The sequence below is a fragment of the Brachycentrus maculatus genome, unplaced genomic scaffold (genome assembly GCF_059751285.1).
Source record: "Brachycentrus maculatus isolate JH-2025_06_01 unplaced genomic scaffold, ASM5975128v1 h1tg000396l, whole genome shotgun sequence".
In the NCBI taxonomy this organism is placed as follows: Eukaryota; Metazoa; Arthropoda; class Insecta; order Trichoptera; family Brachycentridae; genus Brachycentrus; species Brachycentrus maculatus.
The window spans coordinates 1,145,214-1,159,919 of record NW_028281145.1 but is presented as its reverse complement, the minus strand read 5'-3'; the positions used below and the strand labels follow the sequence as shown (position 1 = coordinate 1,159,919).

Here is a 14,706-nt window from a genome sequence, read left to right as displayed (position 1 = left end):
AAATTATGATATTTGATTTTAATTTGAAACATGAATCAATAAGTTTTTTTTAACAACTGTACAGTCTAATTTTAGGTTTATAACATATTTTGTGTGAATAATAATTCGGGTTGTAAATAGCAGAATTTCACATTAGTTTGTAATCCTAAGTAATGTTTACAAACAGAGATTTTTCATCAATATCTAGAATTGTAAGTAGATTCAGAGATATTTAACCACAGGTTATGCGGTATGTACCTATATTGGTTTTAAAATAAAGTTACAAGAAATATATTCATTATTCTCATTAATTGTTTTATAATCATAATCCAAACCCGTTGGTGCATATCACTGCATCATATTGACATATGTAGTATTTTCTCGATAGTTTATTATGTGAAGTTGAGGTGATCAGTCTTATCTTCAGGTACTAGTTCACGATAATATGAATTAAATAAATATTTCAGTGAAAAACCACTTATATTTACTAAGAATTCCCTGAGAATCGATTGAAAATGTACTATCGAGTCAATGACTACTGTCAATCATCAGGGCTATTCTTTTATAAGATATTAAAATTGAAGTATAATTAACACAATATGGCATGATGACTATCAGCATCTAAATGGATGTGTAAATGTAAAGAGTTTATAGTAAACAAAAAAAATATACAAATAACATTGAAAAACATCAAAACTTACTGAGTACTCTCAATTAATGGCTTCAAAATTATGTGGAGGCTATTATCAGTTGTGTGACCTCCGTGTCTTTTTACATTTGCGTTAGCATCTGTATATCTGTTGAGCGTGGCATGTCCAGGGTTTGTGCCTCTGTTCATATTATAGAAGTCTGCATGATGGCTGCTACTGCCACGTAAACTTCCTCCGTTTTGTCGCTGATTTGTTAACAATATTCCGGAATCAACAAAATTGTTGTTGGATGCGTGTCTCTGTTCAGATTATATAAAAGAGTAAAATATTATATGCTAAGGATAAAAAGTATACATAATGTACAAGGTGTTTTCTATAAGACATTTTTTTAAATGATGTATTTAGACAATGTCAAATTGTCTAATCAAATAAACTACACCATAACCATTATAAACCCATAACCGTGACATTTTAAATTGCATTTCTCATTGCGTTTTATCAAAATGATTAAAATTAGTGTTAAATGTGATTCATCTAAATAATAAGTCCAAAACCATCTGCAATGCCACAAACTATCTACCGTACTATTGAGATTTACTTGGCAATTACTATGGAAGCTTTTGTAATTATATAAAATTACAGTTGTGTATGTCTTTTGGATTCTACTTTGCTCAAAGAAAATATTTTCAGTTGTAGGTACCAAAGATCAGACTGAATTAATCTATCTGAGAATAAAATATACATAAAAGTGTATGCGTAGTTAAACAAAGAGACTTATAATCTCAAGTGATCAAACAAAATATCTTTCGACGAGTGTTCAAACATAATATCTTAATATATTTAGATATTGCTTTAACTTTTTCACAGGAGTAAGCATTTAAACTAAGATGTTTATGATGTTATATTTATGACCATGTGAACTTATAAAAACTTGTATCCTCTTCGTAAAAAGTGGTATTCTTTTGAAAAAAAAATCATTACTTAAATGATTCAAGAAAATATAAAAAACGTGTAATCCAGATGTACAATGAATATTTTTTTATCAATATTATCTAGTACCTTTGTGGTTAGATCTCTAGAAGTAGAATGTATATTTTAGTCTCAGATAAAAGTTTTGAAAAGGTGAGTAAGAAGCCCACTCACGTTGAAAGCATAGGCTGCGTCACCCCGGACAAAGTAGAGGGGGCCCCTGTGTTTGTTGAGGGTGGCTCGGCCCTCCGACTGCACGCTGGCCAGCGAGCGCAAGCTGCCGCCCGCTCGCCCGCGACCCAGCCGCGCAGCGCCCGCGCCCCAATCTTTGTACGCCATCCCCGAGGTGTTAGACGGCTGGACATAGGCCTTATTTACAGCGGGGTTAATGGGAGGCTTGCGCCGGGTGAGGCTCAGGGCCGCCAGGTCGGCGGACAGGGAGTGAGGGGGAGGGAAGGCAGCGCCGGGCCGCAGGAGGCTACTCACGCTAGTGGTGCTCTGGTGGCGGTTCTGTTGCTGATGTTGCTGCTGGTGTTGGTGCTGGTGCTGGTGTTGTCGACCGCTACTGCCCGTTGTCGGACATTTTGCGCTATCACTCGATCTAAAACAGTATTGCATACTTCGCAATTTTAAATGAACTAATTTTACTGGACATATTCAAAAGTATGAAATGCTAATCTCCAAAAGTTAAGATTTTTGAGTAACTTGTTCCGCAAATATCTATATTAAGAAATCGTGATAATTATGAAATCTATTCAGTATTTAACTAGACCAATTATATTAAACGTGGTGGGTAAGCAACACCACAAGGGTATTTAGTGGTTCTAAAAAGAAATTTCGTAGCGGTATACTGTTTCCTAAACCATGAACAAATTTTATTTTCTTATTTTTAGCTACCCACCTTAAAAATATTGTCATAGGAAGGATATTTGCTGATTATAGCAAGGATATTAATGTAAAATGCATGTCGGGAGTTGTTGTTTAAAAAACCGCCAGAAATTACTACAGTCGTCGTTACCTATTTAAGTAGTGTCGGGCGGTATGGAAGGAGAACAGCCCTCTGGCAGCCAAAAATATGTGGGGTCTCCCCCGGAATAATAGATAAACTTAGGTTACAAATGTAAAGCATATCAGTAATTGCCACAGGAACTTTATAGCTAGCAAAAGTAAGGAGTAGACTCTTGTTCGCAGAAGAGATTAACTTACTGATTCTTTAAGTCTTGTGCGGGCAAAGACGTCTCGTATGTGGAGAATGAAGAGAAAAGCTCGAAAGATCAGGTAAATATTTTTTTTTATAATTATGGTTCTCGGGTAAATATAAATGATGTTGATTTTTAAAAATCGAGGATAATATAAAATAATTCATGTAAGCGTAGTTTTATAAAACTAACTTATAATGTGATTTTCATTAACTTTGTAAAGGATTTATAATATTAACTTAGAACAGTATTTGAAAGTGATCATGAATTTGACAAGTCTGGTGCACATTCCTTTACATTTGCTTGCAATACTCTTTATTCCTTTTTATTTTTACTCTTAATTATGAAAAATTTAAAACTATTTATTTTGAAGAGTGTAAGAACAACATATCGTTTAGTTATTAAAAGTATATTTTGATCAACGTATTGATGATACGACAGTTTTTTTATTTGCTTTATTTGCTGCCATCATCAGTAATGTCATTTAAGGTAATAATTTGCCAAAAATTGCAATGAAGTTTTACCTTTCAGATGAGTACGCATAATCCTGATCAGCACCCAGCCCCGAGTCGGTGTGTTCATGAGACACTCGAGCACTGGCAATCAGCTCTCCGCTAGAGCTGTTGCTGGCCGAGGCAGTGGTGCGTGAGGGAGCTCCTGCCTCAGGGGGGCCCTGCCTGGTCCTGCCACCCACCCCGGGCCCAGAAGAAGATATCTCCTTTATTGTTAAGTCTTTAACACGTCTGGAAATATAATTCAATACATTTCTATTTATATTATTTATTTATTTGGGTTAACAAAAGCATCATATATAAAACAAAACATTAAAAGAATATACATTAAACAAAGCTAATTATAGTTGACCACAAAAACATAAAAATATTAGTACATACAACTATTTAGTATAGATCTAGCAAATGAACGCGTATCTTATGAGAGGTCGAATGTGCTGTGTGTGAAGCGTGTAAGAGGGTGTGTGTGTGTGTGTGTGCGTGTGTGTGTGCGTGTGTGCGTGTGTGTGTGTGTGTGTGTGTGTGTGTGTGTGTGTGTGTGTGATGTTGATTCTAGTGGAAACATACATATGTACAATGCAGAGAAAGATGGTTTAAAGATCCTGAGAGGACAATATGCTCACCATTCAATTCTTTAACACAAACTTTCAGCAATTGAAAATATCAACTAGGGCTTCACAAGATCAATATTTTACTAAGTTTATTTTTCATTTTCTTTGCTCCCTATACACAATCAAATGGTGCAAAGACACCGCATCTTGACTTGTTCGTTAACTTGATCATTAATTATACAAATGCAAGGTTCTGTTCTCCAGATTCTTGGATTTAGAATTGAAATATATTTAATAGATCCAGAATGACCCAATTGAAGATCATGGGAAGAATATAACTGGTATAGGGGATAGTAAAAGGAGTAGAAAATAGTAGGTAGGATAAGTAGTATAGCAGTAATATCTAGGACGTTCAGGGCTGCATACCCACACTCATACTGTTTAGTGTAAGTTACACACTCAGTTATGGTATTCTAGTGTTGTGATGTTGACAGAAGATTACAATACCATAATTATCAGATATCTATGAAATTGGTGGAGGTGAAACATAAAATAAATATAAGTTGATTGTAAAATTGTATTATTAATAGACTAACCTTTCCGATGTTTTATTGTGGCTATTTCTTCCAGAACTGATGGTACTGGAAACAGATCGAATGGATCCTCCATTGCTGTTCATGATATCTGTTACATTAGATTTATTAGTAAAATTTTTGGTTGCTTCATCATTATCTGGATTCTCTCCACTTCTAAAACAAAGGCATGTTTATAAACTCTTTCTGATATAAAATTTATTCCGGTGGCGAGGCTTTTCATGTTAGATTTTTTTTAGGTAGCTGAATTTTTCGTATATTTTTTTATAAGGGCTGTTTCAAAACACAACATTTAGTATTTTCTGTATATGTACTTCCTTGCACAGTTTCTTGATGCTTTTGTAATGTTCTGTAATACCTACATTAGAATTAAAATTGTAATAAAATACCTATTTATAATATTTCTATTTTACAATACTGGATTAAACCATGATATATTAGATGCCTCAAAAGAGATGAGTATTTTTTATACAAAGCTTAACTCAGGTAATCACGGGTGGTGGGCCCTGTTAATGCTCAAATTGCATAAACTATATTCCATTAGTATATATTTTTTGTAAGTTAAAATAATCAATACATCTAAATATCTTTTTCTGGTCACTTTACTGCTGGCTATTAGCTTATGTAAAGCTAATAGAAAAAAAAAACTTAATCCCGAAAATCAGAGCTGATTTTACCGAATTTCAAAAAACACACTAATTTAGTTAGTGTTTCACCTGTGTTTAGTTCCTGACTTGAGTCTCAGCTGTCGTGCCCGACTGGTTTGTACTACAGTGTACGGGATCTCACGCAGCTGATCAGCGCTCATCCCTTCAGTGTCCACCAATTCCCACTCCAGATGCTGCTTCAGCTCTGTCGGCAGCCACAATTTGCTTTCTGATGGAGAACGAGATCGTGACCTGAAATGAGATACACGCAGTCCTCCTTTAATGACAAATCGAAACAATCGTCCTGCCAATATAACAAATTGATCAGAAAAAAGATTTTTTATTTAAGTTCCATCACCAATATCATCCATATAATTTAATTGTCACACACAAACAATACACATATTTTGTTAGTGTGTATCTGTGATGACATTGACGGGATACATAACATATTTGCACTAACATAATAGATTTAATATTTGACACAGCGTTATAAAACAGTATAATCTTTTTATGACATATTGTATATTTTGTTATATTTTATATACATACATATTTGATATACATATGTTTTGATATATTTTCTGTGTTTTTTTAATCATTCATTGACATAATAGATTGTTTTATATGTGTACTGTGTTCACTTCACAGTGAAATAGTAAAAGCCGTTGATTCAAACAGCTATGATTAAGAAACAAATTAAGGAAAGTTTATTAATATTTATTGGATTGTACTGCTTTTATTTTCTGAACAAAAAACACAAATTACTCTAAAAACATTACGGTGTATGTAATGTAAAAATTATTTATTTGATTACAAATATTTTTCAAATTTGGGGTCCTTTATATATACATACATTGAAAACTATTAAGGCCATGAAGCAATTCTAGTATTTTGGTAGGATAAAAAGACAGCAAAATATCATTTTCAATACACAGAAAAAAATTATGTAACACGTTAACTGCCAACTGCGAGATAACTCGTAGATTGTGTTCCTTGCTAGGACACTGACTAGGAGTTATCCCGTACTGTGTTTACTTGCCATATTCGTACAGCTACGATAAAATTCCAAGTATATCAGTGTTTATATGGATAGATAGCCTAGAAGCCTTCTAGGAAGAGAAAAAACAATACTGGCTTACATGAACAGAAAATTTATAAATAAATGAACAGAAAATAAAATTATATATTTTTTTATTCAAAATCAAGAAGTAAAAGTATATTTGGGATGTCAACTCCCAGCTGTCTTTCCATCTTTTCGGAGGTCTGTCTGGGGGTCTGCGTCCTCCAGGGTTGCCTTGGAGGGCGATACGTGGAAGTCTGTGTCCTGACATTCTGTTTATATGTTCCTTCCAGTATCGCCTTCGTTGTCGTCCCCACCTCACCCATAATATATGTGTATTTATAAATACCTGTGTTTTCTGTGCCTGCGATGTCTGTGTGACGAGCGATGTTGGGTCTGGCTGGGGTCGGCAGGATCTGGCGCGGTGGCGGCTCTCCTCACACTCGCCTGTTGGACCGCACCTGCTCCGCCTACTGCCTGCTTCCTCTGCACCTCCTTCCACTGCCCGCCAGATTCTACTAGCTCGTACTCTCTGCAATTGATTAAACATTACAAATATAATGCTTGAAGGTGTGCTTTTATTTTAAACATATAGTAAAACGGACTTATTGGGGGGGAGGTGTCCATTAAAGCCGAAAGTCCGTTATATAAAAAAGGTTTAAAATAAATAATGTTTAAAAAAATAAAACCACTGCGTTTAGGTATAAATTAACAATACTTAACACAAACAAAATAAAAATTATTGTCTTCGGACACTCGCTGTGAAGTGACATTGCTGTTTGACATTGACGCGCTTGCTTTTGGTAATCATACAATTACATCCGGCAACACCTGAATTTAAGTATGTATAATATTAGAGGATGTTTTTTTTTACATTTGATAGAATTTTTCGCCTGTTATATCCGAAATTCGTTAAGTAGAGGTTTTACAGTACGAAATTAACGAATTGATAAAATTAATTTAATAATTAACATATTGAAATACTAACTTTCTTCTACTGGAGGATCTATGTTTGGAGTCTGTCTCATCGGCTGAATCCTTTCCCTTGTGTCGTGATCGATGCCTTCGTCTCCGCCGAGAGCGACCAGATCCACGAGATACCTCACTCTCGGCATCTGAAGTTCGACGACTTCGCTGTCGGTGCCTGCAAACGGAAAAATAGATTAAAACATTTGTAAATTTAGTTACTATAGCTTGCTTCACTTTTCTTAATACATTGTTATCGGGCGGTTTTTTCATCAACCCCGACCCTAATTAGTATACTAATTAAGGTTGTATATACTAATCACAAGTAACCGCAAACCAAACTCCGATCTGTACAATGTTTTGTGACTTCTCGCGTTGTACCAAAAGTAATCAAATAGAATTCTTATAAGCATCTCTCGCTTTTTACCAACAGTATGTTAATGATGCTTTTAACCATTTCCCGCCAACAATGTTAAATCAAAGATATTGATTTCTCCCCACTATATCAGGATAGACAATATGACACACGGTCGCCTCCTACCTTGCCCGGAAGAAATGGCAAAGTAAAATGTTTAAAAAATAATAAAAACTTGTGGGTGTACTACCTTCGACAAGATCGAGAGTCATTGGAGCTGTGGCTGTCTATGGAGCTAGATCGCAGCCGGGTGGAAGTTTGGGAGGGAGCTCCGGGGGCCCGAGGGGAGGGGGGGCCGGAGTACAGCCCCTGGCGCGGTGGGGGGCGAGGGAAGGGGGCAGAGCGTGTGGAGCGAGGGGAATCCGATCTACGCATGGATCCAAGTGCCGCTGGAATGCTGCATGTTGATCTGTACGGAGACTCCAACCTGAAATCAGAAATTATCGTAAGCACTAAGTATTGTATTAAAATTTCATATTAAAACAAATATTATTAGTTGATACAACCTAACTTAACCAAAAAATGCTGTGATCTTTCTCAGCCAATACTATTCAAATTTATTGTTCAAGACATGAATGTATAATATTGACTATAACCGCAAAAGCTATGTAATCGCTTTGATGTCTTGTGGCACAGCTTATATGAGAATAGGCTTTTTATTTCATGACTTAAATTATTATAATTATCATAATACTATTTTCTCGACCATAATCTAAGATGTGTTTTTCCTAAAATTCATATATCGTTCATTATAAACTTGCATCTTAATACAATAATTGGCGTACTAAAAGTGTTATACTATGAAGGTAGATAAAATAAATACATAGTACTTGATAATACAGATATGTTTTTGTGGATTCACTTACGATAATGCAGGTTGAGGTATTGAGATGGGTTTTAAGTCTTGCGAATCTCGTACTTCTATAGACGGAACTGAAATTAAAAATTATAAATCAGGCGCCAGAATGGATTTTCGTACATCGGGAAATGATAATAAAAATATAAAAAAAATTAATGACATCATAGTTTCAACAACAACAAAAATTTGAATGTTTTTTGGAGCGAGGGAGTAGTACTCATGAATCAAAGTAGTATTGAAAATCTTGTACACATCGCGCGCACAGACTATGACAGCGCGCCGCGCAGGCTTGCCAACTTGACGACTAATGCATTTGCTAGTCTCAAGAATCAAAGATGTGATGTATGTAGTATATATGTAGTACTAATATGAATTATTGTCTGCCTCTGTAGTGTAATGGTCAGCACGCTCGGCTACCATTCTGGAGGTCCCGGGTTCGATTCCCAGGGGGGTCAAATAAATATTTGTGATTTTTTCACTGTAATATTTATTCAATATTACCCTGGACTGGTGCTTGAAGCGGAGGGCTGATCACCTTTCCTTCATGTGTAAACGATCAAGATAACACTGCGTTTATATGACGCAGTGCCCTATGCACCATTGGGGTGCGGATAAGGGTTTATTATTAACTAATATGAATATATTTTTGAAAATTCTATTTTTATAAGATACAATGTATTGTAAAACATCCTATTCCATTTGTTAATGGTCCAATTTGGAGTGTAAAACCTATTAAAATTGTGTAAAGTGATTTTTTAACAAAGTTAGTTTTTAAGGTATAAGTTATGAAATTATTTATATTTGAAACAATATCTACCATGATTAGAATCTAGTGGTCTTCTCTGTAGGCGACGAGAAGGAACGCGTGTAAATGTAGGAGGCGATCGTCCACTCTGTCGAACACTGAAATGTGGAAAATTATAAATAAAACATTTTCAAAAATATTTGTTAAAAAGTATATAATACCTTACAAATTAACTCTTAGCTATCAAGTACACGCATGATGGTTTACAATGAAAACTTTTGTATTGAGTTGAAAGGACATACGAGTAGGTATATAAATTTGAAAGAAATATTTTTGAATTATCTGAAAAAATACGACTTTATATTTAAAAAATCTATTTAATTTTCTTTCGAGGGTTTATTAGGTTTTATTAGAAATAGTAGGTTAATATATTAGAAAAATAATATATATAGAAAAATATTATAATATATTAGAAAATAATAATAATATTAATAATTTTGGATGACTTATAAAAAGCTATTTTCATTAAATACTACCTAATGGAAACTTCAAATAACACAACTTTGATTTTATCTACACAGATGTCACTGTTTAACACTTTCACACAAATAAGTATTAATTACGAAATCGTTTAAATAGTTTAGTAGTTAGTTGTTTTGCCATATAAAATGTACATAATTTATTTGAGGTTAATTTTTTTATGCCAATAGGATATTTTCAATGGGGGAGAATAAAGGATTTAATATACTCCAAGTGTAAAAGGATTTAAGGCTCTCTTTGTATTTATAAAAATCAAAAATAGTAGTAATTTCATTTTCAATATTTGCTTATCGAAATAAATCATTGTATAAATTGGAGACAAAAAAACCATTGGATTTTATAAAATTTAAATAATTTTAACTGATTAAAACAATTGAAATCATTATTTCAATTTTACCAAAAAGGGCTATGGTTAGCATATTATTATATTAGGGCAAAGTGTCTTAAGGTGCGGAAAAATATATTTTTTGGTTTTTTAAATATTGTAGGTGTTATAATGATACCAGAAAGATAGCAGAAGATCATAGAGAATGTAGGAAAAATTAACTTGTAAAATAAGAATACACAAATATTTAAATTTTTAATTTTCTAAACGAAATTAATTAATAACTAGAGGGGGGGGGGGGCTTTTTTGTAATGGGAACATAGATACTAAAGGTGATGTAAGTTTACCCATGAATGACGAAGTATCGAATCCGAGAACAAAATGAGATTTTTCAGTAATAAAAACTAGTATTCAACACCGCCAAAATTGCCAGAAAGCAGTGATCGAGGAAGGACTAAAACTGTAAGGAGTGGCAGTCATTGAAGGAGACTTTCACCCAGCAGTGGGTGGATGCGGGCTGAAGCACAAACTAGTGTTTGGCACGTCACGCGTTTGGTGTGTGTCGCTTATTAGTTTCTCACCCCCTGTTGTGTTGAGGAGCCGGCTGCAGACGGAAGAAGGCGTGCTGCTCGCTGCAGCAGCGCCACAGGTGGCGGCAGGCGCCCCTACTCGGGGTTTCGAAGCCGTACGTGCTCACCTCATTCTGAAACCAAAACATAACAAATTGTTTTTTTTTCTTTATTTTAATTCTTTTGCATTACATAACATAAATACAATACGGCGGCTCCACTTTCCTGCCTTCAGACTCAGCCGATTGACGACGTTTTTCATTTATATATTTTTTTAAATTTTCTCTCAATATCATTTTCATATCATAATCCATACCTGTATAAACGCCCTTGAGGTAGTTTTTTTTACGAAAATAGCGCTATATAAATCATCCAAAATTATTATTATTATTATTATAAAATACAAAAAAAATACTTGACTATCGGAATTTTTTTTAAAAATAAAATTAAAAACTTAAAAACATAAAAAATATGAAAAAGTAAAAAGCTAGCGAGCATGTACTGCAAGAAAAAGGAGCTTAAATCTGTTTTTTCAATAAATAATCTAGGCAAATTTTTAAATTTACACAAACTTAGGGAATAAACATCTTACAAATAGTCTTTGTGGAATAAGTTGAACAGTTTTGGAGCTATGAAAAATGGTTGTCTTCGCGTATTTTTATTTTATTTTATTAAAACAGATGCAATAGAAAAAGAAAATCCACATAAATATTTTTAAAAATTCAATGAAGTCAAATGTTACCTGGTGTTAGAGAAAATTAAGTTGCGATTTATCGTATATTGGGCCTACACGTGAAAATTATACGATTCAACATTTTTCTGTAACGTCGAAAGCTGGACCTCACCCAAGCTATCACAAAAAATATTCAAGCACTGGAAATGTTGTGCTATACCAGAATGCTAAAAATTTCATGAATTGAGAGTGTTGGAAACGAAGACGTTGTAAGAATCACGGGAAAAAGTGAAGTTATAGATATATAGAAAAAAACATGTTACCTGGGGTTAGAGAAAATGAAGTTGTGATTTATCGTACATTGGGCCTACACGTGAAAATTATACGATTCAACATTTTTCTGTAACGTCGAAAGCTGGACCTTACCCAAGCTATCACAAAAAATATTCAAGCACTGGAAATGTGGTGCTATACCAGAATGCTAAAAAGTTCATGAATTGAGAATGTTTGAAACGAAGACGTTGTAAGAAACACGGAAAAAAGAGTGAAATTATAGATAAAGAGAAAAGAAAGCTAGATTAATTTGACCATATTATGATAGAGAAAAACGTACTACGGGATATTACAAGGTAAAGTAGAAGGTAAACGGAGTATACGAAGAAGACGTTTATCCTAGTTTAAAAAATTGAGAGTGGTTTCACAGTAACACTAAGTCGCCGTAAGAGCTGCCGATGACAAAGCATAAATGTCCACAATGATTGTTAATCTTAAAAGTTGAATGACACAAGAAGAAGAATGATTAGGTACTTAGCTTAATTTACTAGCGTAGTCTTTTTTTGTCAAATCGAAAATTAAGACAAAATGTCAGAAGACAAGCAAAATTTTGTACGAAAATCCTCTTAAACGAGCGATTTTCATAAATTCAGAACATACCATTTCCAAAGATGTTATGTTGTAAATAATATCTGTATTTGCTGTTTTATGGGAATTCGGAATCATAAATAATGTAATATCTCGTTACAATGATATTTTGATATCAAAACATGTCCTAGATAACTGTGCTCATAAGTAATGTATTGTTTTTATTGAGTAACTAATTTAGATCGATAAAACAGAAAATATTCTTGAGCTCTGTAACTTATATCAAAATAAATATATAGAGAAAATATAATAAATCGTGTCACTATCATTATTATTATTTTTAAAAGCTTATTTTTCTTATAAGGATTTGTAAGTACTCATTTTAATACTATATATATTTTTGATTTATTTGAATTGTAAGTATAGATATGTATATAGTCGTACATCGTCGGTCGGTTTAATCCATCGCACATACACCAGTATATCCAGGCAATTAATATTAGTCTCAACGTTTCCTCTCAAGTTAAATACCTTGGCATGCTTACCGATGACGGATGATGATTACAGGGATGACTCGTATATCGAAAGACAACGAAGAGCTATTTATTAGGGTAAGTATGTTGACCAGAAGATTATCTCAATGCGGAGAGTAAGTCAAGAAAATCGTCTTCACAACAAACATGGCATCTATAATTTCTCTGAACTGTGAAAAACCTACACCCGTATGGGATATAATGAAAGTGTCATACGATTACTCGTAAATGATGTTGTTCCGAGAGATGAGTACTGTAGTGCTTCGGAAATATTTACAGGTGAACGCGTGAACTCCTTTCCCGTTCTACTACAACAAATGAGACCATCCAGGCCACAGCAGGATAGATATGGTCTCCAATTCAAACTAGAGTTGTGAACTTCATCTCGACTTGCTTTACAAGAGAGGGTTTTTTTTAAACCATTCAGCAGAATTTAGGAGTTCGTACAATATATTGTGTTTAGAATTGGTGAATTCCGCTTATTGGTGAAATGGTTACATTTTTATTATCTCCCGTAACGTGAGCTCACATGGAATTATTTTACAGAGACAATATCAACGACTTTTTTTTAATGAAAATAATTTTGGGAATTTATCAATAATATTCCGTAAATTGTGAAATGGAATAAAAAAACAAATAATATTAAAAAATAAAAAATGAAAAAAATATAAAAATTGTATTAACATGTTAGTATTCGGCTCAACACAGGCCATGCCTAAAGAGCCGTAATACAAATAGTAAATGTATATATGAAATAAATATTTATCTATGAATGTATCTATGTATTTATGAAATAAATAAAAATAAATAAATGAATAAATAAATATATGTTTTTTTAAATCACAAATATTATGACAATTATCAATTCTTAAAATACGAATCAAAACGCCAAAAAATTGATTCACCCTTAGAAATATTATAGGATATGCAGTATTATAATACCCACTTGGTATTATTCTATCGGCAAATTGCAAGGCGCTGAAAAAATACATTCTTATTCTGTTCTAAAGTGTCAACGTTAATGGTCCGAATAAAACAACGCTAGATGCAAACAATTTCCCGCTAAAATTCTTTCCGGAGGATTTGGCGGGAATAAAATAGATTGCAACTGGCGGCAATGTGCGACCTTCACTCACCCAGGAAATGAGAATGAGACAGATAAAATTAAACTCGAGGAAAAACCAACCATATTTCCACACTTTTTTAGTCAATCAAGTCGTAAAAACTTTGTCATCAACAAATAAAATTGGACGTTTCCTTATTTTATTTTGTCGACCCTTAGGCCTTACCACATTTAGCTAAAGTACATTGTGAAAGTTACGTTTTAGCAGCATATACGAAATAGAGGTTATATTTCATAGGACATTATACGACAGCTAAAGCATCTTGGGAGACTTTTTTATTTTATTTCTACATTAGACATTTTGTCTTAAAATGTAATGTAAATATATATATATATATATATATATATATATATATATATATATATATATATATATATATATATATATATATATATATATATATATATATATGTATGTATATATATATATATATTGTATGTAAAAAGGATTGTTCACTTTGTGTTATTCCACTTAAAAACACTGCTTCATGACTACTGGTTTCGGAAAAACCATTGTACATTTGACCTGATGATGAATGGTTGTACCGAAACCGGTAGCTATAATGTAATGTTTTTAAGTGGTATTACTCAAAGTGAACATTGAATGATAAGGAGAATATGAAATAGATATACGAGTACGTTATACAAACGAAAAATTCAAAGGATGTTTGGGCAGAACACTCTATATTATGTTATAACGACTACAAAGTCCATCTCAACCATAAACTTATCTACAACATTTTGAGTGTGTCCAAATACTTGTTCAAAAAATCTGGATTTTCTCCAATTATAATTACATACTAATAAAAGAGTTTCTGCTTAATAAAAAGCTTCTTTTGAAGCTGACGGTCGTCAGCCCCATAAATGCCCAGAATTCCATTTTCTTCTTCATCTTTTATGAGATGTCAAAAAATAATATAAATTTATCTTTTTT

The 14,706-nt window shown here is 33.4% G+C and overlaps 1 protein-coding gene across 5 annotated transcripts in view; it reads right to left on the bottom strand.

Moving 5' to 3' along the window:
- LOC148302933 (band 4.1-like protein 4A) overlaps positions 1–14,706 on the bottom strand; it is a 252,422-nt gene that overhangs the window by 1,827 nt on the left and 235,889 nt on the right. The window contains exons 9-19 of one of the 5 annotated variants that reach the window (XM_088270824.1): positions 10,595–10,716; positions 9,221–9,306; positions 8,411–8,477; positions 7,735–7,971; positions 7,152–7,307; positions 6,513–6,695; positions 5,170–5,352; positions 4,457–4,609; positions 3,322–3,540; positions 1,773–2,199; positions 681–928 (exon numbers count right to left, since the gene is read on the bottom strand). In XM_088270824.1, the coding sequence (XP_088126950.1) occupies positions 681–928; positions 1,773–2,199; positions 3,322–3,540; positions 4,457–4,609; positions 5,170–5,352; positions 6,513–6,695; positions 7,152–7,307; positions 7,735–7,971; positions 8,411–8,477; positions 9,221–9,306; positions 10,595–10,716 (2,081 nt within the window). The remainder of the gene's footprint in view (positions 1–680; positions 929–1,772; positions 2,200–3,321; positions 3,541–4,456; positions 4,610–5,169; positions 5,353–6,512; positions 6,696–7,151; positions 7,308–7,734; positions 7,972–8,410; positions 8,478–9,220; positions 9,307–10,594; positions 10,717–14,706) is intronic. The other 4 variants (XM_088270827.1, XM_088270825.1, XM_088270829.1 and 1 more) reach the window with 4 other exon arrangements.